This window comes from Miniopterus natalensis, chromosome 12, assembly GCF_054644295.1.
Source record: "Miniopterus natalensis isolate mMinNat1 chromosome 12, mMinNat1.hap1, whole genome shotgun sequence".
Classification (NCBI taxonomy): domain Eukaryota; kingdom Metazoa; phylum Chordata; class Mammalia; order Chiroptera; family Miniopteridae; genus Miniopterus; species Miniopterus natalensis.
In genome coordinates this window covers 64,186,647-64,210,235 of record NC_142092.1, presented here as the reverse complement: position 1 = coordinate 64,210,235, position 23,589 = coordinate 64,186,647, and the positions used below count along the sequence as shown (strand labels likewise).

The window sequence follows — 23,589 nt, the reverse complement described above, 5'->3', positions numbered from 1 at the left end:
TGTGTGTTGTAAATTGCCCACTGTTACGAGTAGCATGATGAAATCTCACACCATTCTGCTCCAGCCCTCCCAGAACGTAAACCATTCTTTTGTCTAGCGTATTCATGCTATTATATTACTACCCACCCCTTAGTAGCCGTCTCAGTTATCAGATTGATTATTGCAGTATCACAATGCTTTTGTTCCAAATAAGCCATATTTTAATAATGGTCCTAAAGCCAGTATATTCTTATAGTTGTTCTATTTTATTGTTAGTTCTTGTTGTTAATCTCTAAGTATGCCTAATTTAAAAATTAAAATTTATCACAAATATGTACGCATAGCAAAAAACATAGTATGTCTAAGATTCAATACTATTCACCATTTCAGGCATCCACTGGGGGTCTTGGGATGCATCCCCTGTGGATAGGAAGGGGCTACTGTAGTTTTTATGCTGGCATTAGAGTAATCCTTCTAAGGCCTGGCTCTTCTGGGTCTTACCTGAGTGCCCAAGGTATTAGCAAGGTCTCCTCTCTGGCAGGTAGGAACTCAAACATCCTCAACCTTCTGTAATCTCTGAATCCTCCTTTAGCTCACAGTCCCCCAATAGCTTTTGGCTGCCAGGCTTTGCAGAAGCTCCCTCTGTACACATCCGTTTGGCATTCAGCCAAAGACTTCAGGGGGTCTCTCTGCACATTTCTGGAGTTGTTTGTTTTTTGTGGGGTTTTTTTTGCCTGAATCTCTCTTCTTTGTTGTTTTGCCCTGCAAATTCCAGCATCTTAGGAGCCCTGAACCCTGATCACCGTCTCCTCAGTTCAGGGTGACTGCAGTGCTTCCTGTGCCATGGTCCAGAAGGTCTCTCCAGGCAGAGAGCAAGAGTGACCACAGTCCTGCACCTCCTTCTGTTCAGAGTCTGAAAACTGTTGTTTCATGTATTTCGTCCAGCTTTACAGTTGAATTTGTAGGACTAGTCCTACACCCGTTGCTCCTTACACTGAAGTGTAAGGTCTCAGTTCTCTTCCTAAGACTAAAATCCATGAGGAGGGTTTCCCAAATCAGACCCTCTTGCCTCCCGTCTCCCATGCATTTCCACCTGCAGTCTTTAAGCCCGCTATTCCCATTTACCACAAATTCATTTCCATTCCCCTCTACCTAGTAAAGGTTTCAGGGAGACCCCCACCCCGATCTCTTCTCCCTCTCAGTTGCATGGTTACTTTTTTCGAATCCTTACATTCTCTGAATTTTTTGCTCCAGTTAAACTTTCAACTTTACAGAAAGGAGACACCACCGTGTTCTCTTATTTTTAAATATCTCTTATGTGTAAATATCACATGTTTCTTACAAGAGCTATCAGCCAGTCTGTTTAAAACTCGTTTTCCTTCCTCGGGGAAAGCCCAGATAGGAATTCCAGCCTGACAGCGTTCCACGTGAGAAGGTCAACAGATGGTGCAAACTATTGAGTGAAATGATTTAGGAGCCTGGGAAATCCCTCCTGGCTCAATCCCAAACTGCTCTGTGACCTGGGGAGGTGCCTGTACCTCTCTGAGCCTCTGCATCCCCATCTGCCTTATACCCTCGGGGCCACCGGGAGGGTAGTATGTGAGATAGGCTTCCCTCGAGGAAAAGCTGGGGAAGGTTTTAGATTTCTGGACTTTCTCGGGCTCCAGGTAGAAGTGAGAGTCTTTGCTTTCTATGGACTGAAAAGAGGTTTCAACCTTCGAGCATGGGGGTCTGTGGCTCGAGAGGCCACTTACTCAGCTGACTCCAAGGGCTCTTGGGGACTGAGAGCGTGACCCTCTCAGGTACCGCCCCCGGGTGGGAGCCAGCGGACGATCCAGACACGGGCTCTGAGTGTTCACATCCGGAGGTCTCCCCATCTCCACGCTTCGTGGCCGCGAAGACCCAGACGAACCAGTCGGGGAAAAAAGCCTCGGCCTCCGTGGTCCGATGCGCCACCCTCTTACACCGCACTCCTCCAGCCACCCAAACCCAGACGTTCCGCACTCCAAATTCAGGATCGCCGGCAAACAAGGCAACCGCAGGTACCAATGGCCTCTGTCACCCCACACTTCCTCCACTCCCCCCCTCACCCGCCTGCCACAGCTGTGCCCGGGGTCATTGTTCCCTTGCTAGAGCAAGAGTGGGGGGTCCCATAGTTCTTTGGGACGAATCTGGGTCCTAGCTCTGCCTCTGACTGGCTCTGTGACCATGGCTAGCCACCCAACTAACCTCTCTGAGTACGTTTTCTTATCCTGAATCAGAGGGTTGTACAAGATAATTTGCAAACTTTTGTTTTAAATAGGAGAATTTTTTTTTTTTCTAAGTCATGGCCTAAGGTGTTTTTAAAAAATGTTTTTAATTAGTTGCCAACATTCGAATATTAGGAGATTTTATGTAAAACTTGATTTCTAGCTGATATTGACAAGTCAGCTCTGGCAGTTCTGGGTCCACTTCCCTGCAGGGCAACAATTGGCTTGGGGCTGAGCCACAGCTGCCTCCTTTCATAGAGCATGTGCTCTCCAGTTTTCCACAGTCCCCACCACTCCCTCCTGCCTACCCAACACAATAGCCACGTGGCAGGTGTCATTTTTCATTGTGATCACACTGTTGTCTGTCTTATGTCCAACCCAGTTCATCCATTTATGTCACCTGCCTGGACCCCCCTCCCCTTGGCATGAGTTCGCATCCCCCATCTTTCAGAAAACCCAATCTGAAAACTCATTTCTACGAAGAGCTGTTCTTGAAGCAGAGTGGTTGACCTAGAGTTGTTCTCTTGGCCTCCCTCTAACTAGTATTACCCGTGAAATTGCTCTATGAGCCATAGCCCGGCAGGAAACCGATGGATGCCAGCTCCAGTGTTTTCTGAGTCCATGCAAAGAGGGCTCAGACCCCAGAAGGGTGAACAGGCACTAATAGGTTCACAGCAGCACTTCTCCCAGGAAAACTGATAAGACACATTGTACTAGTGACCAGGAATCCTGATTGATGCCCTGGTGGAACGAACCTTGGGCCACCTTCCTGATGTGTGGAATGTAGGGTAGAGTGATGTGGTCCTTCTGGGACCATGGGCCCTTTCAGTTGCTTTCAAGAGGCCCACAGCCATCCATTAAATATACAAGTGATCAAACTGAGTTCAGTGACCCAGTAGGTTGGACTGGTGGTAGAGCCAATGACTAGTTGTGCTCTTTGGTTCAAGGGGCTACTGTGCTGCAAGGATGTGGCTCTTGAAAATGTTTGAAGAGATGCTTATTATATTCAGATATCCCAAAAGGAGAGTAAGTACTTGAACAACCTTGAATGTCGTAGATTTTCAGGTACTGTGTTGAGAAAACAATAGCTGTTGTATTTTTCTAGAAACAGACTGGTCATCATGAGCTCATGGGTGGTAGGTGTTGGCTCAGCTAAATGATGGGATAGGGGCTTTCAAATGTTGCTTTTTATTCTTGACTTTGTCGCTGGGAGTTTTTACGTATGTAGTTTCTGCAGGGAACTGCCTGGAAGGGGCTGTGTGGTCTTTGGCAGCTCTTGGACATCAGTGTCCCCCAAGGAAGCATCCAGGAAGCTATGGGACCTTCTTCTGGCTGCCTTTATGTGACCTGGAAGACTTGGGGTGTGGGGGAAGGTCATGCGTGGGCTTACCAGGTGGGCAGAGCAGAGGACGCCAGGTGGTGAGCAGGAACCCGCATGGTAGAGCTGGAAGTTGTTCCCGCCTTCATCGGGGAGGAATGGGCAGCTCTCCCGGGTGCATGCGCCGGCCCGTGTGCGGGACCTCACCTACGGAACAGCCCACTGGTCTGTGGCCAGAGGTGCCTGTGGCAGGGAGAGCCCATCAGCTTTGCATTATGGACTGAGTAATAAGAAAATAATTATCACCCTAGTTGTCCTAAGTTCTACCAATAAGTTGGTCAGGCTGCACAGAAATCCTCCGCAGAGGGGCCGGCCTCCTCCCGCGCACACAAGGATGACAGTGGAGAAAGGAGTCACTTGTAAAAAAGAAAGCGTCTGCCTGGAGCACCAAGTCGCCTCGTTCTGCTGTTTCAGAAGATGAGCAGCATGTTCAGCCCCAGGAACTTACAATCTCTCTTTCCTCTGTTTGTTTGTTTGTTTGTTTGTTTCCCACCTGTAAAATGGAAGTGACAGTGTGGACTTTATAGGGCCATTGGGCAGATGAAGGGAGACCATGGGTGTAAGGTGTCTGAACCAGTGCCTGGCACATAGCAGGTGCTCAGTAAATGACTGCACCCCCCTTTCCCCTAGGCAAAGAATTGAGGGGCTTTCTTTGCCAATTTAAAGATGACATCTTGAAGGAGGCACATATGTAGCTTGCAGCCCAGGCCTTCTGTAGATAAGCTTTGAGGAGAGGGTTGCCCTTGTGGTGGTGTGGACAGCCTCTCAGAAAGGAGGCTGCGTCAGGAGACACTGTTGGGATCGGGGGGCGGGGCATTGAGCAGGACCATGGGAGCCACCTCTGGCTTCCTTTCCCATCACCCCCACAGCCTGAGCACTAGTCCTGCTGGCATGAGGTAGATTGGGTGACAGTGGCATTTCCCAAAGTGGGTTCCTGAAATCACCGCTTTTTGAGGGATAGTAAGGAATGTGATCATTAAAAAATAGGCTTTGGAGGGCAAATCCATTTGGGAAGGCTGGGTTAGATAAAGCAAAATGGGTCTCTTTTAGTGGAACTTCTGAGAGCCTTTGATATCCTGTGCAAGTTGTTTCTCCTTAAGAAAGGGGCCGGGTCGACTGCTCACCCCACAATGACTTGTTCCCAGAGTCTTTGTCTCCTGGAGCATCCAGCACCCATTGTGCCAAGAGCTGCTTGGAAAAGCTGTTACCTGGCGGCTTGGATACCGTCTCAGTACCTTCTGCAGATGGGGGTGGGGGTGGGCACTAAATTAGTGGTTTTCCACCAGTTAGTGCTCTCTCTGCCCTCCAGGGTTTCCAGACAGTGCCTGGGAGAGAGAGAGCCTCTAGGAAGTGCCACCTGTAAGCAGAGACACCCAAGAAATCACTGCAGAGCTAGTCCCTTCCTCCGGGTGAACTCTGACCAGACCTCACCTGGTCTTTGGCCTCCTGGGGTGTGGGGCTTCCCCGGCTCTGCCTGGCACACCTTCTCTCTAGGACGCCTCCTTGCCACCCAGGGATCACTCGGCTTGTGGAGCTGGGATTAGCTGTCTGGCCCACCTGCTCTGCTAGAACTGCCTCCAGAAGACAGTCTGCCATCCTCCCCACTCCATTGTGGGCCTGAGACAGCAGAACCTGGGCTAGTGGGGAGCAGGTCCAAATTAGTGTCACAGATGTGGCTCCCCAGGGGCCAAATATGGGCGACCCATTCATTTGCTGTCTGCTCATTTATCTGGATTTCATCTGTGTTCTCCTGGATGGGTCACCCACACATCCCCCCATGCCTGGACCTCCACTCCTCTGGGCACTGTCAGGAGGGTCTCCTGGGGCCCTGACAAGGTATCAGGCAACTCAGGTGAGCTTGAGGAGCTGGGGGTTCTGATTTGGGATCCTGGAGCTCCTTTCTCACTGTGCTGATTCCCCCAACATAAGGCCCTGAGCCTTCCTCAGCCCAGGGACTGGGGCGGTTCCCAGGTACCACTGCCTCTGAGCCGCCCCTGGCATGCCCCCCTTTGGACCTAGTGCTGATCAATCACCATTATTTTCTCTTGCTCTCTCTGTCCCCACCCAGCAGAAAGCGCTTTCAGTCGGAGAGTAGAAAGCAAAGCACAAAACCACTTTGAAGAGACGAATAGCAGTTCCCAAAACTCCAGCGGTGAGTGCGCCCTATGACAAGTGCCCTGTGCTGAGGTTGCCAGCTCTGTCTGCCTCCCCCCCCCCACGGTTACAGCAGCAGGCGCTCTGAGGGCTGGGGTCCTCCATGATGCTTGATGGTGGTGTTGGGAGGAGGCTGGGAATTAGGAAGCCAGGGCTGAGCAGAAGCGCAGGAGCCTTTCCTTCCAGGGACATCTTTTGGGCCTTGGGGGCATCTCGGGGACTATGTCCCCTCCTTGTCTCTTCCCCATGGAGAGAGGAACTCCCCTCTCCCCATAGCCTGCAATATCTACTCACATGGCCTCAGAGGGTTGGACCTAAAAGAGGCATTTCTGTGTTTTTAGGGTAAACAGTGTAGACATTTTCTTTCCAGGAGAGGCAACGGGGTTACAGTAGGGAGAGCTGTGGCCTAATAGTCAGAGGCCCTGAGTTCTGGCTCCACTTTGGACTAGAAACCATCCAATAGTTCCCTTCCAGCCCCCACCAGCCCTAGGTTTGCCTGAGGTTCCTGGTAGTGTTTTGGCGCCCCCTGGTGGCTGTCTGCCCCAGGACCCTGGCAGAACAGTGTGCCTTAGAACAGAGCCGCCAAAGGCCACTCTCCCCAGATAGACATGGGTCAGCCTGGTGGGGTTGTGGGTGGTCACCAGCAGCCTCTGTACAGGAAAGGCATAGACGGGCGATGTGCAGTGCCAGCCAGGGCAGAAGGGAAAGGGATTCTGACACTAGTGTATTGAAGTAAGGCACCCACTCTCCTGCACAGTTGACGATTCATACATCATATCGGGCTTCAGCTTGTGCCGGGCATATCCTGGGCACTGCTTGGGTATAGACAGATGATGGACACAGCTTGACCATCAATCAGGAGCTTTATGAAACAGTTGGGAGCACACATTTGAATGTGGAGGCTTCTGCATAGGATTCTGAGCTCCGGCTTCTGTCTCCATCCAAGGTTCGAAGCTCCTCTCTACTGCCTCTGAGCTGGTGACTGGGACTGGCCTCTACATTTCTCCTCCCCTGTAAAATGGGAATAGCACACATGTCCCTGCACGGGCGAACATTCAGCCAGTGTCCTGCATAGGTCACAAACGTGGTGGAGGGTGTGTGTTTTTTTAAGTGAACCAAGCTATTGAGTGCTGTGGTAGCCCTGAGAATGTTGACACATCCCTTAAACAGTAGAGGGTGCATCGAGTTTTTGAAGCTGCTTCAACCCTTTTGAAAAATGTAATCCAGCAGCATCTCCAAGAGGTGGTCCTAAAAGCGATGGAGTTTTGCCCAGGGCCATACAAGAATAAGCACCAGGACTGGAACCCTGGTCTCCTGCGAGTCTTTGCTCTCAGCCAGCCAGACTACACCCCCGCCTCTCCTTCCACCAGAGCTGATACTCAGAATTGGGAACCAACGGTGTGAAGGGCAGCCACCGTTTATTGAGCGCTTACTATGTGCCTGGCATGTGTTCAGAGCTCTGTGTGTCTTATCTGTCTTCATTTTACCACAGCCCCAGGAGGAGGGTCGGGACAGTGCTGTCTTTACTTTTTGAATGAGGAAACTGAGGCTCAGGAGAGGTGGATTGTTGCCCCAGGTCCCCAGCTTGTAAGTGGTGGAGCCATGATTCCAGCCTAGTCCTTCTGGCCCCACTCTGCCGCCTCCTGCAACTGAGGCTCACCTGACAACACCAGGAAGCGTGGGGAAGCTCCCATAGGCAGACACCTCAAAGCACAGCCCTTGCTGCGGCTGCTCTGGCGTTTGGTGCCAGGACCTAGAAGCAGCTTCCTGTCCTCCAGCACGCAGCCGCATGTGGACATTTCTCATTTTACTCTGTGGGCTCGCTTTCTGAGAGTTGAGCGTGTGCTAGAGGGATGGCCCTGGCTTATTTTGCTCACTCCAGAGTGTGAGCTTGGCTCAGATGCTCCCCCTCCTCTGAGGGCCCCATCTGGCTCACTACTTATTAAGAATGGAAAGAATGACAGTCATCTCAGAGCTCCAGAACTGGAAGAGACCTAGCTAAACTGTTTCTCTTTTGCAGAAACTGCAAGTCCCCTGATTTCCAATACTTTCCCTCTCCTACAGAGTAAGTGATGGTCCCACTGGGGGGCTGGAGAGGGCGAGGCAGGGCAGGGAATGAACTCTCACGCTCAGGGCCTCCCCAGAGCATCTGACCTTGGGCAACCCTCCCAGGCAGCCAGGGCAGCCAGTGGAGCAGCAGGAGGGCCCAGCCCTAGCCGGGTGGAGGAGTTTGGATGGGGGACAAAGCAGAGCCCTGAGGGTGGCAGCCTGCCTCTGCCCCCCAGCCTCAGGAACACAGACGTTCCCATTCCTGCTCACAGTGGCAGCCTCAGGACACTTCTTCCGAGCCCGTTGTTAGCCATCCTTCTCAACTTTGCACCCCTCCTTTCTTCCTTCCCCCCTCATCTCTGCTGGGCACTGACTCGCGTATTGGGCAGAGAGAGGAAAGCTAAGGGCCCCTGGCACACTTGTTGCCGTCCCTATGTCCCCTCGCCCTCCCTCCCCTCCCGCCCTCAGTCTCCCCTCTTCCCTTCCCGCATCTCATCCCACTGCTTCTTGCTTTTCTGTGGCTTTCTCCACTTCTTCCTCTAGTCTCTCGTTTCTCCCTCCCCCCCCTTTCCTCTGTGTCCATTGCCTGGTTTTTGGTTCATTCTTCATAATTCATCCGCTCATCCAGCACACAGTGACGTCCACGTGCTTCCACAGGCAGACAGATGGGCTATGGGACCAGTGAGACGCGGTCTCTGCCTGAGAGAGCTCCCGGCCCCTCCTGCAGCCCATCCCCAGTGCCCAGAACAGTGCCTGGCACACAGTAAGCACTCAGTAAACAGCTGCCGACCGCATCAGAGGGTCTCTGTATCTGCACGTCTTCCTCTCTCCATCAGTCCTTCCTCCCCCCAGCTTCCCCCTCACCAGTTAGTGACAGGGGCAGGCAGATCAGGCTGGCCCAGAGCTCCAGTGTGTGTGTGGGTTTCCAGATCTGCCCGCAGCCCAGGAGGAAGGCGCCCAGGGTCTTTCCTCCCCTAAAACGACGACTTCATTTCTCCCCACAGAACCCTACACGTGCGGCGCCTGTGGGATCCAGTTCCAGTTCTACAACAACCTGCTGGAGCACATGCAGTCCCACGCAGGTGAGAGACCCGGCAGCCCCCCCCCCAGACCTGCAAAAGGCAGAGGTGGCAGAGCCAGCCTGAGGCCCCCAGGGAAGGCCACTCTTGCCCAGGAAATGGTCACAGGACATGGGACTGGCCCTCAGGGGGCCTGGTCAGCAGTTACAACATGGAGGGGGAGACTGTGCTTTGGGGGGACAGCAGGCTCGGGAGAGCACAGAGTGGGCATGGAGCCGAAGAAGGCTTCCGGGAGGTTGTGGCTCCTGTGTTGAGCCTAAAGGTCAAGTAGGAGCTGACCAGGAAAGAGACATGAAAATGGACATCGAGTGTGGCTTGAGGTCAGGGTGAGCAGGGGCAGGAGATGCGAGTGGGGAGGCCCCAGCCAGGGCAGCCGGGGCCCACGCCCCATCTCAGAGCAGAGACAGCAGTCACCGGGGGGCTGGTTAAAGCACAGATTTCTATGCCTCACCCTGAATTTTGGATTCCCTGGGTCTGGTCTCGGGTAGTGGGACCTAGGGTTTGCATTTCTGAAGGGTTCCCAGGCTGTGCCCTTGCTGCTAGTCCAGGGACCATACTTTGAGAGCCACTGCTGTGGAGCTGCAGGCCTTGCTATCAGCTGTTTGCCGTCTTTTCAGCTTGCAGTGTCACTCCCTCACTCCAGACCACCCAGCCTTCAAACCAATGCCTCCGATTTAGGATTTTGCCACAGTAGCACCCACTTCTGGTCTATTCCGTTTTAGTCAGGGAGACACCATTTACTGTAACAGATAAATGCCAAGTTCTCAGTGAGTTAACACAAACTTTTACTTCCTAGTCACATCACAGCCTAATGCAAGTGGCCTGGTTGGTGGCCTTCCGCATAGTGATTCAGGACCCAGGACCCTTCCTTTTTGGGGCTCCGCCCTCCCCTGGGTCTTCCTGAGCCCTGTCTCTGTGACTGCTGAGCAGGAAGAAGAGGCGCACTTCCTTCGCTACAACTTTAGGTGACAAGTGACACATGTCACAGATGCTCAAATCCCAGGGGCAGGAAAAATGCCCAGAGCCACTGCCCAGGGAAGGGAAACAGGAATCTGGGGGAGGCAGCTAGCTGTCCCTGGCACCCTTCCCTCAAATTAATCCTCTGGGGGCACTGGAAGTGATGTGAGACATGGTGATTCAGTGATAGTAGCTGCTGCTATTTCTACTGTTTGTATTATTATTGCTTGTATCTTTAGGTTTTCAAATCTTTCATATAGTCTTCCAGGTCTGGCCTGACTAGCACAGACTAGGCACTCTCTTTTAGGCTAGGTACTGTTTCGTTAGTGTAACCTCTTTCATTCATCCATCTGTTCATCCATCCATCCATTCATTCAGCATATATTTATTGGGCATCTGCTGTACACTAGGCACTAATTCACATGATTTTGAGGAGCCTGTTTATTTCTAATGGATTTGTTAAAATCAGGACAGAGTTGGATTGGCAGCCAGGACACGTGAGTCCCATGCTCTGCTGTGCCTGCATGCCCTGTGCGCTCGGGCAGGAAACTGTCCCCCTGTCTGTCTCCAGCTGCCCTCCTCACACCAAGGGTTCGTCTTCACCAGTCTCACACCTCCCACTCACCTTTGCCATCCACCATCCTGCGCCAGAGGAAGCCTCGAATGCCAGTTCTGGGCATTTAGACTTGACCTCATGAGCAATAGTGACAGCAGTTGGAAGGCTGCTCCGGGACCTCTGAGGCTCCCATAACCTAGCTCCCTCCCGCCTCCTCTGAAACCCCAAACCTCCACTGGCTCCTCTGCCAGCCTCTGGAAGCTGAGGCTAATTAGGAAAGTCTGGGTGCCTGTACTTGGCCATCCCTCAGGCAGTTGGGCAGAGGCCATTAAAATGCAAATCAAGGCTGCACCTTTGGTGGCCCTACCTCCCTCAAGCATCTCAACTTGTTTTCCAGAAGAGCTTTGGGCTGCTTTGTTCTGGTCCAGTGCTGGCAGAGAATGCGGGAGGCAATCCAGCCCAAAGCCAGGCTGAATCCCAGCCAGGCTGAGTCGGGATTAAAGGATTGACTCCATAGAGAGAAATTAAACGTCATGATCTGTGCAGTTCACAGCGCTGCTGATAAGGGGGATCAGCCTCGAATAACACCAATCTCATTAAGGGGCTGCTGAATGGCACAGGGTAATTCCCACTAATAAACTTCCTTTTTGTGCTGTAGGGAATCCTGTCTTGCTTCGTAACAGGTCAGGAGCCTGTTTGGGCGGTAATAATACTAAAGACAGCTAACATTTAGTGAGCGATTAGTATGTGTCAGGTGGTTATTTCTTCAGATCTTATGACAAGCCCGACATAGCTAGCTGACATTATCCCATTGTACAGATGAGGAAACTGAGGCTCGGAGAACAGAATCCCTGGGCCAAAGGAGCACAGCTACTAACATAATTTGAGCTCTTTCTTGGTGCCAGGACTTATTCTAAGAGTTTTACACATACTAGCTCACTTAACCCTCTGAACAGCCCTCTGAGTTAAGTGTCCATATTTGCTCCACTTGACAGATAAGGAAATTGAGGCACAAAATGGTTAAGCCACTTGCTTGAGGGTATGCAGTCACAGTGTTAGGCCAGGATCCAGACCCTCTTCCTCCTTCCTGCACCGGTCCTCCCTGGAAGACAGCCTTTATTCCAGCTTTGCATCTAGCCCTTCACAGACTGTGTGTGTTTGTGTACGTGTACCTGTGGTGCACAGGGATGGCCACACTGGGTAAGCATTATGTCCAGCTCAAGCTATAAATCAAGCCTTTTTGCAGAGTATTTACTGAGTACCTCCCCCATGCAATGGCAGTAGCTGAAATATAAGGGAATTTTTTTTTTTTTCCAGTCAATACTAGATATTATCTAAAGCTAGGTTGAATAATTTTGATTCCAAGTCCTGTGGACGGTCAGAGAATGAGGGAATCACCCTGGAGCTTGCCCACCCTAACGTTTTGGAGGGAGGAGAGGAAACTGAGGCCCAGAGAGCAGAAATGACTAACTCATGGTCACACCCACAGCCATGGCAGAGCTGGGTTCAAACCCAGGGTTCAAATCCCTGTCTTCTAGTGGAGAAAGTCAACACGAAAGGCTGCTGGTTTCCATTTGAAAATTTGTGTTTCTCCTTTTTAAATGTAAGATCTATTTATTAAAAGAAATTGGGAAAATGCAGAGAAGTCAGAAAATGAAGAAACAGCTTAATCTCACTACTCAGAGTTAATCACTCTTACTCTTTTAATGGGTTTCTCTTCAGTCATTTTAAAATCAGCTTTATTGAGATATAATTTATGGGAATAAAGTTCAATTCTAAGAGCACAGTTTGCTGGATTTACCATCAACCCCAAACACTCCCTCCTGCCTCTATGCCACCAGTCCCTTCCTTCACCCCAGCCCTGGTACCACTGTCCACTTTCTTTCACTATAGTTTTTCTTTTACTGAAATTTTATATAAATGGAATTAGATGATATTTAGTCTTTTGTGTCCGACTTCTTTCACTTAGCATACTTTTGAGATTCGTCCATATTCTGTTATCAGCAATTCCCCTTTTTATCATTGTTTGGAATGGATGGACATTTAGGTTGTCTCCAGTTTGGGGCTACTATGAATAAACCTGCTGTGAACATTGAGGTGCAAGTGCGTGTGTGGACATATACTTTTAACTCTATGGGTGCATACCTAGGAGTGGAAATGCAGGATCACATGGGAACTCTGTGTTTAAAGTGGCTGTATCATTTTTATATTCCCAGCAACAGTGTGTGGGGGGTCTGATTTCTCTGCATCCTTGATGACTTACTCGATTATGGCCATCTTAGTGTGCACGAAGTAATATTTCATTGTGCTTTTGACTTGTATATTCCTGGGGACTAATGATGTGGAACATATTTTCACATGGTTATCATTCGAATATCTTCCTTGGAGAACTGTCTATTCAGATCCTTTTCACATTTTTTACATTACGTTTGGCTTATTATTGAATTGTGAGTGTTCTTTATATATTCTAGATACAAGACCTCTGTAGATATGTGACTTGCAAGCATTTTTCCCATTTTGGGGGTTGCCTTTTTACTCTTGATGCTGTCCTTTGAAGCGCAAACCTTTTTAATTCTGATGAAGTCCATTTTTTTTCTTTCATTATGTGTGCTTTTGGTGTCATATCTAAGAAACCATTGCCTAACCCAAGGTCACAAAGACTTGTGTTTTCTTTTAGATATGTATAGTTTTAGCTCTTAAATTTATGTCTATATTCCATTTTGAGTTAATTTTTATATGTGGTGTGAGGTAGGGGTCCAATTTCATTCTTTTTCATGTGGATATACAGTTGTCCACATTACAACTAGCACCATTTTTTGAAAATACTATTCTTTCCCTCAGTGAATTGCCTTGGCACCCTTGTCGAAAATCAATTCACCATATAAGTGTGAGGGTTATGTCTGGATTCTGAATTCTATTCCATCCATCCATGTCTGTTCTTGTACCACGAGTACCACACTCTCTTTATTACTGTAGTTTTGGAGTTATTTTGAAATCAGGGAGTGTGAGCCCCCCAACTTTCTTCTTTTTCAAGAGTATTTTGGCTATTCTGTGTCTCTTGCAGTTCCACATGAATTTTCTGATCAGCTTATCAATTTCTATAAAAAAGCAAGCACGAATTTTGATAGGGATTATGTTGAATGTAGATCATTTTGGGAATATTGCCACTTTATTTATGTTTGTCTTTATTGTTGAAAGTATTACAGACGTCCCCTTCTCCCTGCCTTTGATCCCCTCCACCCCACATTCACACACCCCAGGCCTTTACCACACTATTGTCTGTGTCCAGGGTTATGTATATAAGCATATAAGTTCTTGGGTTAATCTTTCCCTACCCACTCCCCCACCCCCACCTTCCCTCTGAGATTCGTCAGTCTGTTCCATGCTTCTGTTGCAGCTTTAATATTAAGTCTTCCAGTTTGTGGACGTGGAATGTCTTTTTATTTAAGTCGTCTTTGAGCTCTTCCAACAACGTTGTTAGTTTTCTTTTACAAACCTTGCACTTCTTTTGTAAATTTATTCCTACATATTTTGTTTTTTGGGACAATATTATAAATGGAATTACTTTGTTAATTTAATTTTTGGAGTGTTCATTTGCTAGTGTAGAGAAATACAGTTGATTTTTTCATATTTTTTTCTTGCAACCTTGCTGAACTCATTTATTATTTCTAATAGTTTTTTGTGTGTGTGTATGTATTGCATAGGATTTTTTATATACACATTTTATTTTCTGCAAATAGAGATAATTTTACTTGTTCTCTTCCATTGCAATCTAGATTCCTTTTTCTTCTTTTTTTCTTCGTGCCTAATTGCCCGGCTAGAACCTCTGATACATGTTGAGTAGAGGAGATGAAAGTGGTCATTCTTTCTTGTTCCCACCACGCTCTAGTTAGTCCACAGGCCTGTTAGTCTTGCCTGTTAGTCCACAGGCCTCCAATACTTGAGGGTAACACACTGTCCCTTTTGTGCCCACAGCGGACAACGAGAACAACATCGCCTCCAACCAGTCCCGATCGCCACCTGCCGTTGTGGAAGAGAAATGGAAACCCCAGGCCCAGAGGAACAGTGCCAACAACAGTAGGTCTCTTCCAGGCGGGAGCCTGGGGGACTTGTGGAGGTCTGCCCTGTGCACCTCCAGCCCCCGCTCTGGTTGATCCCTTCTGCCCACATCCCCACCACCTGTGCCTCCCGTGATGCCGGAAGACCATGCATAACAGTTTCCAAAGCACTCTCACACCTAAGACCTCATGGGATCGGCAAATGGAGGCCTGGGGAGAGGAGGTGATCTGTTTGTGATCAGGGGGCACAAATTAGTGACAGAATCAATCAGAACTGGAATCCACTCACAATTTCTATTGATTGCTCTTCCCTGACATTGTGGCCTCATGTATTTTATTCGCTAGAGATTCCTCTAGAGGTCATTGCTATACTGAGGGAGAGGTTAGCTTAGCTGACTTCGGAAGTCTAGGTGAGTGGCACATGCAGCAAGTATGTTGCACTTATACCACTATGTTCTATTCCCATGCCCATGGCAGGCATTACTAATCAATCATAGAATGTTGTTCTCATGAAACTCTTACAATGTGTGTGCAAGATGAAATCTGCTCATAATTCCTAAGACTAGACGTTGGAATGTTAGGCTGCTGCCAGATCAAGGAGCCTCACATGCCGGGATTAATCACATCTCTCCTTGTGTCCCCTGCCAGCCACGACCAGTGGTTTAACATCCAACAGCATGATCCCCGAGAAGGAGCGGCAGAACATCGCAGAGCGGCTGCTGCGGGTCATGTGCGCTGACCTGGGCGCGCTGAGTGTGGTGAGCGGGAAGGAGTTCCTGAAACTGGCCCAGACGCTGGTGGACAGTGGTGCCCGCTACGGGGCCTTCTCGGTCACCGAGATCCTGGGCAACTTCAACACGCTGGCACTGAAGCACCTGCCGCGCATGTATAACCAGGTGAAGGTGAAAGTGACATGTGCCTTGGGCAGCAACGCCTGCCTGGGCATCGGCGTCACCTGTCACTCTCAGAGCGTCGGCCCTGACTCCTGCTACATCCTCACTGCCTACCAGGCCGAGGGCAACCACATCAAGAGCTATGTGCTGGGCGTGAAGGGAGCAGATATTCGTGACAGCGGTGACCTGGTGCACCACTGGGTGCAGAACGTGTTGTCAGAGTTCGTGATGTCGGAGATCAGGACAGTATATGTGACGGACTGCCGGGTGAGCGCGTCCGCCTTCTCCAAGGCTGGCATGTGCCTCCGCTGCTCAGCCTGTGCCTTGAACTCGGTGGTGCAGAGTGTGCTGAGCAAGCGGACACTGCAGGCCCGCAGCATGCACGAGGTCATCGAGCTGCTCAACGTGTGCGAGGACCTGGCAGGCTCCACCGGCCTCGCAAAGGAGACCTTTGGGTCGCTCGAGGAGACCTCACCCCCGCCCTGCTGGAACTCTGTCACAGACTCGCTGCTGCTGGTGCACGAGCGCTACGAGCAGATCTGCGAGTTCTATAGCCGAGCCAAGAAGATGAACCTCATCCAGAGCCTCAACAAGCACCTGCTCAGCAACCTGGCGGCCATCCTGACGCCGGTGAAGCAGGCCGTCATCGAGCTGAGCAACGAGAGCCAGCCCACCCTGCAGCTGGTGCTGCCCACCTATGTCAGGCTGGAGAAGCTGTTCACGGCCAAGGCCAACGATGCAGGCACCGTCAGCAAGCTGTGCCACCTCTTCCTGGAAGCCCTCAAGGAGAACTTCAAGGTGCACCCGGCCCACAAGGTGGCCATGATCCTGGACCCACAGCAGAAGCTGCGGCCTGTCCCTCCCTATCAGCATGAGGAAATCATTGGCAAGGTGTGTGAGCTCATCAACGAGGTTAAGGAGTCCTGGACCGAGGAGGCTGACTTTGAGCCCGCCGCCAAGAAGCCCCGCTCTGCCACCGGCGAGAACCCCACAGCCCAGGAAGACGATCGGCTGGGGAAGAGCGAAGTGTATGATTATCTGCAGGAGCCCCTCTTCCAGGCCACCCCCGATCTCTTCCAGTACTGGTCGTGCGTTACCCAAAAGCACACGAAACTCGCCAAGCTCGCCTTCTGGCTCCTTGCGGTTCCAGCCGTGGGCGCCAGGAGTGGGTGTGTAAATATGTGTGAACAGGCCCTTCTAATCAAGAGGAGGCGACTGCTCAGCCCAGAAGATATGAACAAACTCATGTTTCTGAAATCCAACATGCTTTAAGACTCTACTTCCGAACAAAAGAGAAGCAAAAGAGGAGAGAACGGTCGAAAAAAATACACAACACTGTCGCAAACAAAGAAAAGGAATTTAAGTTCTAAACACTGTGGACCTCATTATAAATGCCCCCTGGAAACTTAAGTGCTTTTTTCAGTGTGTGTGTGCACGTGCGTACACACCCACGCCTGTGCGGACGTGTCCAAGCACGCGTACCGTGGATGCGGGTGTGGGGCTCTTTGCTCATCTGCGTGGCCACAGAAGCTTCGCACACGCGTGCACACACGTGCACACACATACTACCCTGGTGCATGCACACGCCTGCTCGTGGGCGAGTGTGCATTAGACTGGGTATGTCAGGAAAGCTGAGTGCTTGGGAAAGGGGCCGCTTCACCTCCTTTCCTCAGTAAGGGGCTCTTACGACGTCGTTTTCAGGTGTGCAGGTTGGTAGACCGCTGATGTTGCAAAGTGTTCAGGCAGCTGAGATCTGAAGTGACTTGACGCTCTGTCCTTCACCCCGTGGTCCCCCCTTTCCCGTCACACCCCTCCCCGAGCCCTCCTGACCCTGGTGCGCCCCGCCCTGCCCCGCCCGGCTGCCCTGCTATGGATTCTCCAAACCGCATCAGATGGACGGTTTCTGCACTGGACTTTGTTCTTCTACACCTTCAGGGCATTGAGCTGCTGCCCTCAGACACTCGGTGTCCCGGGCAGCCGCCTTAGAAACACACCTATCTATCTCCCCCAATCAGGAAAGGAGACTTTAAGAGTATAAAGCTGACTTTTGGCTTTTTAATATAAGAGAAAAAAAAGACATATTTCAGAGAAGTATAGATACTGTCTCCACTCCTTAATTTTTTCCCCCTAACATTATAGCAGTTTTTACCTTTTTTTTTTTTTTTTTTTCAAATTTGATTTAGACTCTGCTAGGAGGCACTGAATGTCTGTAACTTATGTTTCGAAGGTTGTTTTTTTAATTGCCCTTTTTGTTCCTCAAGTCACACTGTAAACTAGCTCATCTCAGTGGTATGTTCACTCTCCTAAGGTTTTTAATAGCCTTCCCCGTACAGTCCAGTGTTCGTGTATCCGAACAGCCAGGACCGTGAACTTGTCTGTGCTGTTTGGAGAGCAGGAGTGGGGTTGGAGTCACAGGTTTCACAGACGTGGGTTTGGTGGAAGCCATAGGAAGCATGTGGCTTAGGAGTTCTCCTGAATGTACGTGGAAGACCCACCTTCCTGCTCCTGTGTCTGGTACTGCGAATGTCTGACCGATCTACCCAGAGTGCATTACACTACTCGCCCATCACTGACACTCCCGGCTCAGCAGGGACTCCTCGGTTGATCCATGGTCACATCCGTCACACCTCAAACCCTCCCCCCCCCCCGGGACCCCAGGGGTTCTGATGGTTCCATTGGCCGCAGCCCTGGGGTCCCCACGCGAGCCTCAGCCCTCCTTCCAGGACAATAGTTGAGCACGGTGCCTTGTGGGCCAAACGATCGATGTCTTGAGGGTGGACTGGCACTAGGCCACGTGTAACTTGATGCTGTGAAAGATGTCTTTAGGCTTTTCTCTCCACGAGCAGTTTAGTTTCTACACACTCAGTCCAGACGCTGAGGGTGGCCCCTTTCCCCTCGCAGGAGGTGGTTCCATCAGGATCAGCCATCTACCCCCCGGTCCTACCTGTCCGTGAATAAAGTGCTGGTGGCCTCATGACCTCCGATGCCTGTGGCTGTGGCGCACAGATGGCTACACCAAGGGCTGGTGGGGGGCAGTTCACAAAGGCACATTCTGCCGTCTGGGGGTTGACTAAGTCCACTGCACCCCCGCCTAGTAATAAAGCATTACTCAACTGCGAGATACCTCGACTACAGAAAGCACTGTAAACAGGCCTCTCCCCGGGTCCCAGGCAGGCGGGGAAGTGAAGTTGGTATAAAACACTGTTCCTGGGGGCCCAGCCTGCTCACTTTGCCTCACAAAAACGAACCCTCTGAGTCTTGGATGTACTGAATGCATTCAAGCGGGCCATTGCCACCTTCTCTCCTAGAAGCCAAGGTCTCAGCAACCACCCTGCCATTTCCTCTCCCAAATAAGTTCCGGGTGTTTCCTCCACAATGTTCCCGCTGGGGGTCACACCATCAGAAGATCCTCTGTTCACACTGGACAGTCACCTAATGCCACTTGCTGGAGTGTCTGAGCAGACTTCATTTGATTGGACCTCTGGGGGTGCTCCAGAAGGTGGCTGCAGGGTTGCTGAGGCGTGACAGGTGCCTGCAGGTGAAGCTTCTTCCAGCTTTGCTTTGCTGCTGGGGAAGGGTCCACACTGGCCCTCTAACCACGCTGGGAGGGTCAGAGGTGCGCACTTTGTGTGGTCGGTGGAAACAGCCTGGGAGCCCATCCTCCCTCTACTCGAAGCAGAGCTGTGCTGGTGTTGCCCCATTTTGGGGGCCAGTTAGTTAGAAAATAGGCATTTCATTTTCTTGTAAAGCCATCAGAGACCAAGTCCAGATGTGCATTTAGAGCCTCTCTGGAACACGGATGCCTGCCCTCCGTAATGAAACTCGAGTAAGTCTCCTGTTCCGTTCTTCAGTCCCACCTTGGTTCCTTAGTTTAGTCCTTAGGACAGGCTTGATGTGAATGCCGCTGGGCACCCTGAAAACTATCTCCCGGGGCTGCCTAGCCACGTGTGGTGACAAGGTGGCAGGTAGCCATTTCTCTCTTGCAGCCTCTGGTTCCCCAGAAAGTGGTGTTGCCAACAGGAAAGACTGTACCAGGTGCCCCCTCAGTCTGCTTTCTCACGCAGACAATTCCCATAGTGCAGGTCCTACTGCAACCAACCTCTTAACAACCCAAAGATCCCACAATTCCAGCCGCAGGCCCCGTGATTCACAGCAATATCCACCTTGTTCAAATTACAGTTCAGCCAAAGGACTGAGGTAGGCTCTTCCACTTCATCTCCAGGCACTTGACCTGGCCTTGACCTATGGAAGGGCTTTGTCTCCTGCTTCCTACTCCTGTGACAGCTATAGGACTTCCCCGCACAGGCCCTCGGCAGCTGGCAGACCAGGAGCCATTTCTGTCGTGTTCTCGGCAGCTCAAGGTGTTGACCTGCTGACCCGGACACAACTTGTCTCAAGCCATGTGATTCCCAGGACAGAACTGGTCTTTGTTTTGGCATATACGGACCCAAGAGGAGACTCTGCAGGGGGTTGGTCTCTCATCTGAGGTCAGTTGGCTTCACCACCAAAGCCCAAGCCAAGGACCTTGCCTCGTGGGTGGTCCCACAGATTTGGAGTAGCTGGGGCGGGGGGGCTTGGCTCCACCAAGAGCAGGGGAACCATCCCAGTCCTCGCAAGTGGATGCTCCTGTCCCACCACTATTCTCTCTTCCCTGTGCCTTGGTCAACCAGCCAGGCCCCCCTCCGGATGGTAGTTAGAAACCAAGAAACAGAAAAGGGAGGGGCCGCCCACTGCATCTGCATCCAGCCCACCTGATGGCCTCATGCTTGGGATTCATAGTGGCTCTTGGCTGGGGAAAGGATATGATGACCCACTGAGCAGCTATGGGTCTCCAGGATTCTGGAAAGGACAATTCTTCACACCAGGTCCGTAGGCTGCCAGGAGCTCTCTCCTTCGGTTGGCTGCTTTTCCTGCACTTTGAAGAAACACCCGAGAAGAACTCCGCAAGGCATGTCTTCCACCGTGATGCCGAGCTTCTGTCCTTAGGAGTCCCCTGTGCTTGTGAGAGGCCACCTTGCCTCCTCCTGGACCTGGACTTGGACTGGGCTCCAAGGTTCACAAGAAAGGTTTGAAATGAAGCTGGGATGCGGATGGAGAAGGGAGGTCCCGTGAGAAATGGCCCGGAGGGGACAGTACCTGGGTATTTTCATCTTGCAGAGACCGGGAAGAGGAAGGGCACAGGGCACGATGGGCAGCCCCCTGCCCCCTTGAGCTGGAGTGAGTTCATAGCTATGCCCTTACCTCGGGAACAGGCCAACACCTGTGTCCCTGGGGTGTACCTGAAGGAGGGCTCCTAGACAGGCTGCTGCTTTAGACAGAACCAAGAGGCTAAGTAAGGCTCAGGCTGTTCCCCTGGAGACAGGTGGGGGGCTCCTGTCTCGGCCCTGCCTGCCTGACCCAGCCCCCTGTATCCACCTGGGCCAGCGGGAGAATTGGGGTGGGGCCGGCCCCCCTCTTCACTGTGGCTAATGTTTGCTAGGCCAGTTATGGTGAACCAATGATACAGTGTTTTCCCTCTTATGTTTCCCTCCTGGGTTTCCCCTTTTCAGGGTTTTCTGGAGGATTTTGTTGTTTCTCTGTGGCTCTCGTCTGGGTTTGAGGATCATAGTCTGTAGAGGCCTGCCTTCCCCTGAAGGGACCCTGTGCTTTCCGTGCAAAAAGGCACCTGCTCCTGCTTGGATGAGAGTGGAGATCCTGATTGTATATTCATGCCCGCACCACCACCACAGTATCGCTTTAAAGATTCAGCTTCTGTACCGAGTAGGATCTGCTGGGTTTGCAGTTGGGCGGCAGCATCGGGGGCCGCGAGGGTCCTACCCACCCACCCGCGCTTCCTGCCGGGCACCTAGACTCTTCAAACCAAAGTTCCTTATAGGGGCACAGCCCAGCCTCGACTGCAACCTCAGGGGCCTGGGATCCCTGTGGCGCCTCCTGAAATCCAGGTTGGCAGAGACCTTGGGGTCTGAGACCAGCCGGAAGAAGGGGCTCCTCCCACAGCCCAGGCGCCAGGCAGTCCCTGCCAGGGACCCTCCCTCCCGCCCAGCCAGGGCGGCTGGGTTCCCAAGCGGTGAGCAAGCTCGGGACCGGCATGGGGCTGGGACTCGCTAGCCATCGGACAGAGGGACCTGCGGGGCTGAAGGCTCAGACCCACCGCCTGACAAGTCCAGGGCCATTCAGATCCCAAGCATCAGGAAATCATTTTGTACAACCACCTGAAGCAGAGATATTTTTTAAAAAGTATAAATTATTTTCAGTTCTCTTCTGATCCTACCTTTTTCTTTCCCCCCATAACTTCACATCGGTGATTCTTTCACATCAGGTAAATCTTGAGAAAGCCTTGGTGCCCCTCCCTCACGCCCCACTCAGTAACCACGTGCGTGCGCCCCACCCTTTCTCAGTAGTTAAGATGTTCTAGGCAATACCATGGGCACATCTGACTGTGTCTCTCTCTTCGAGTGCAAGAAACTCAAGTCATCTTAAAAAAAATACAAAAAAAAATTTACAAAAAAACAAACACAAAAAAATATCTTTTTTAGGCCAGAGTTTTCTACAGGTATTAATGAATATTTTTCTTAATCCTTATAAGTTTTATGTGTTTAATATTTCTTAATACCGGTAGCATTAATTTATACTTTTGTAGCAACACAATATTTTTATAAACAGCCAGTGCTTGGCTCAAGTCTCCACAAGGGGTTTATGCAGGGCCGTCTTGGGACCCTGCGTACCATGTACTGTATTAAAAAAAAAAAAAAAAGTTACCTAGTGTCACCCTTGCTGTGTTAATTAACAAAAGACGTGGTTTGTGGTCTCCTGTGTTGGTGTGGATCCAGCAACTGGTGGGTCTGACAACTGCAAGGAGTCACATTGCATGGGGGTTGATTTGACGGTTCTTGTGTGATGTGTGAGCCCCCGAGACCAAACTTGAGGGTCTATTTAAGGGTTTTCTGTTTGTCCTTTGGGTTTTTTGTTTCGCTTTGTTTTGGTACCGTTTTCTCCATTTACAGCCAAATCAATTTCGTGATGTTTCGAACTTTTACTGGTGTCAAATGGAGGAAAGGAACAGAAAAAGGAAAGATTTTTACAAAGTAATAAAATTTAAAACTGAGCTGTTTAAATGTTGCTGTTTTTAACTGTCTGTTCTTGTCCAAAAGCGGGACATTCCCAGGGAGAAGAGGGAAGGTTCCACTTGGTTCCTTAAATCGCCAAAAACCCCAGCCCAGAATTCAGAACCCCTCTGCCCTATGAATTCTTCAACATTATTTCCCAGTTGGTTGATGCCAAGGCAAAAAGACATCCTTTTAATGGTTAGAGAGGATCAGTTGCTTAAATGATTTCATGTCGGTGTTGTATTTATGGTTTTACAATAAAATGACCTTTAGGAGGATGGCAGTGTGTGGTGGTCTTTCTTGGGTTTGGGGCTGGGCATGTGATTCATTTAGGAGCATCTACTGGTGAGTAGAGGTGGACCAGAGGCAGGGCACCCGGCGGTAAGAGCTGGAGTCCATCCCGAGGGGGACCTGAGGTCGGAGTTGCTAACTCATTCTGAGCTCCTTTCTTACCTCCACACCAGACCAGCTCAGCCGATGTTTGATAACTGTTGGAGGGACATGGCCAAGGGCAGCCGTGGTCCCTACAGGCCCGGCTTAGGAAGCATTGTCCCGTGGAAGAAAGAATGGATCTCATCTGAGTCCTTACAGACCCAGTGCCTAAGGACACATCCAAGTTTGCCTTGCCCGGCGGTCATTCATGTGCCTCTTGTGACCCTGTGGCCTTGGCCTCCCAGGTGATGTGTGTGGTGTTACATGCTGTGTATGATGTCTGTGTTCTGGGGAAGAGTGTCCGTGGCTTTGCCAAATGACTGATGGCATCTGCCAGCCCCTTCTGCAGTGAACTGCGGGGACCAGCCCAGTGGACTTGCCCCACTGCAAGCCTCGCCCAGAGCCTCACATGACAGACACGGGCACAGCAATGCTTGGCTTGAATAGAGTCCAACCGAAGGCAAGTGGGACAGAAGACGCCACTGGAAGACGAGCTGTGGCCTGAGTGGGCAGAAGGGGTGACAGCTCCTCCTCTAGCAGGAACACCTGTGCAAAGGTGAAACTGCCGACTTGCTGTTAGGGTCAGCAGATGCCGGACACCCCAGTGCCTCGGTGTATCCCTGTCTCCAGCCAGGTGCAGGCTGCCCTTAAGGAGCGTTACCTGGGTCAGCTGAACAAATTCCAGCAAAGCGCACGTGG

General features: G+C 50.9%; 1 protein-coding gene across 9 annotated transcripts in view; it reads left to right on the top strand.

Annotated features, from left to right (window-relative positions):
* ZNF618 (zinc finger protein 618) overlaps nt 1-22,736 on the top strand; it is a 150,403-nt gene extending 127,667 nt beyond the window's left edge. For 2 of the 9 annotated variants that reach the window (XM_087822871.1, XM_087822868.1), the window contains 6 exons: nt 1,782-2,021; nt 5,675-5,758; nt 7,781-7,825; nt 8,814-8,891; nt 14,377-14,478; nt 15,108-22,736. In XM_087822871.1, the coding sequence (XP_087678997.1) occupies nt 1,782-2,021; nt 5,675-5,758; nt 7,781-7,825; nt 8,814-8,891; nt 14,377-14,478; nt 15,108-16,624 (2,066 nt within the window). In that variant the 3' untranslated portion in view covers nt 16,625-22,736. The remainder of the gene's footprint in view (nt 1-1,781; nt 2,022-5,674; nt 5,759-7,780; nt 7,826-8,813; nt 8,892-14,376; nt 14,479-15,107) is intronic. The other 7 variants (XM_087822872.1, XM_087822870.1, XM_087822869.1 and 4 more) reach the window with 6 other exon arrangements.
* Nucleotides 22,737-23,589: the final 853 nt, after the last annotated feature.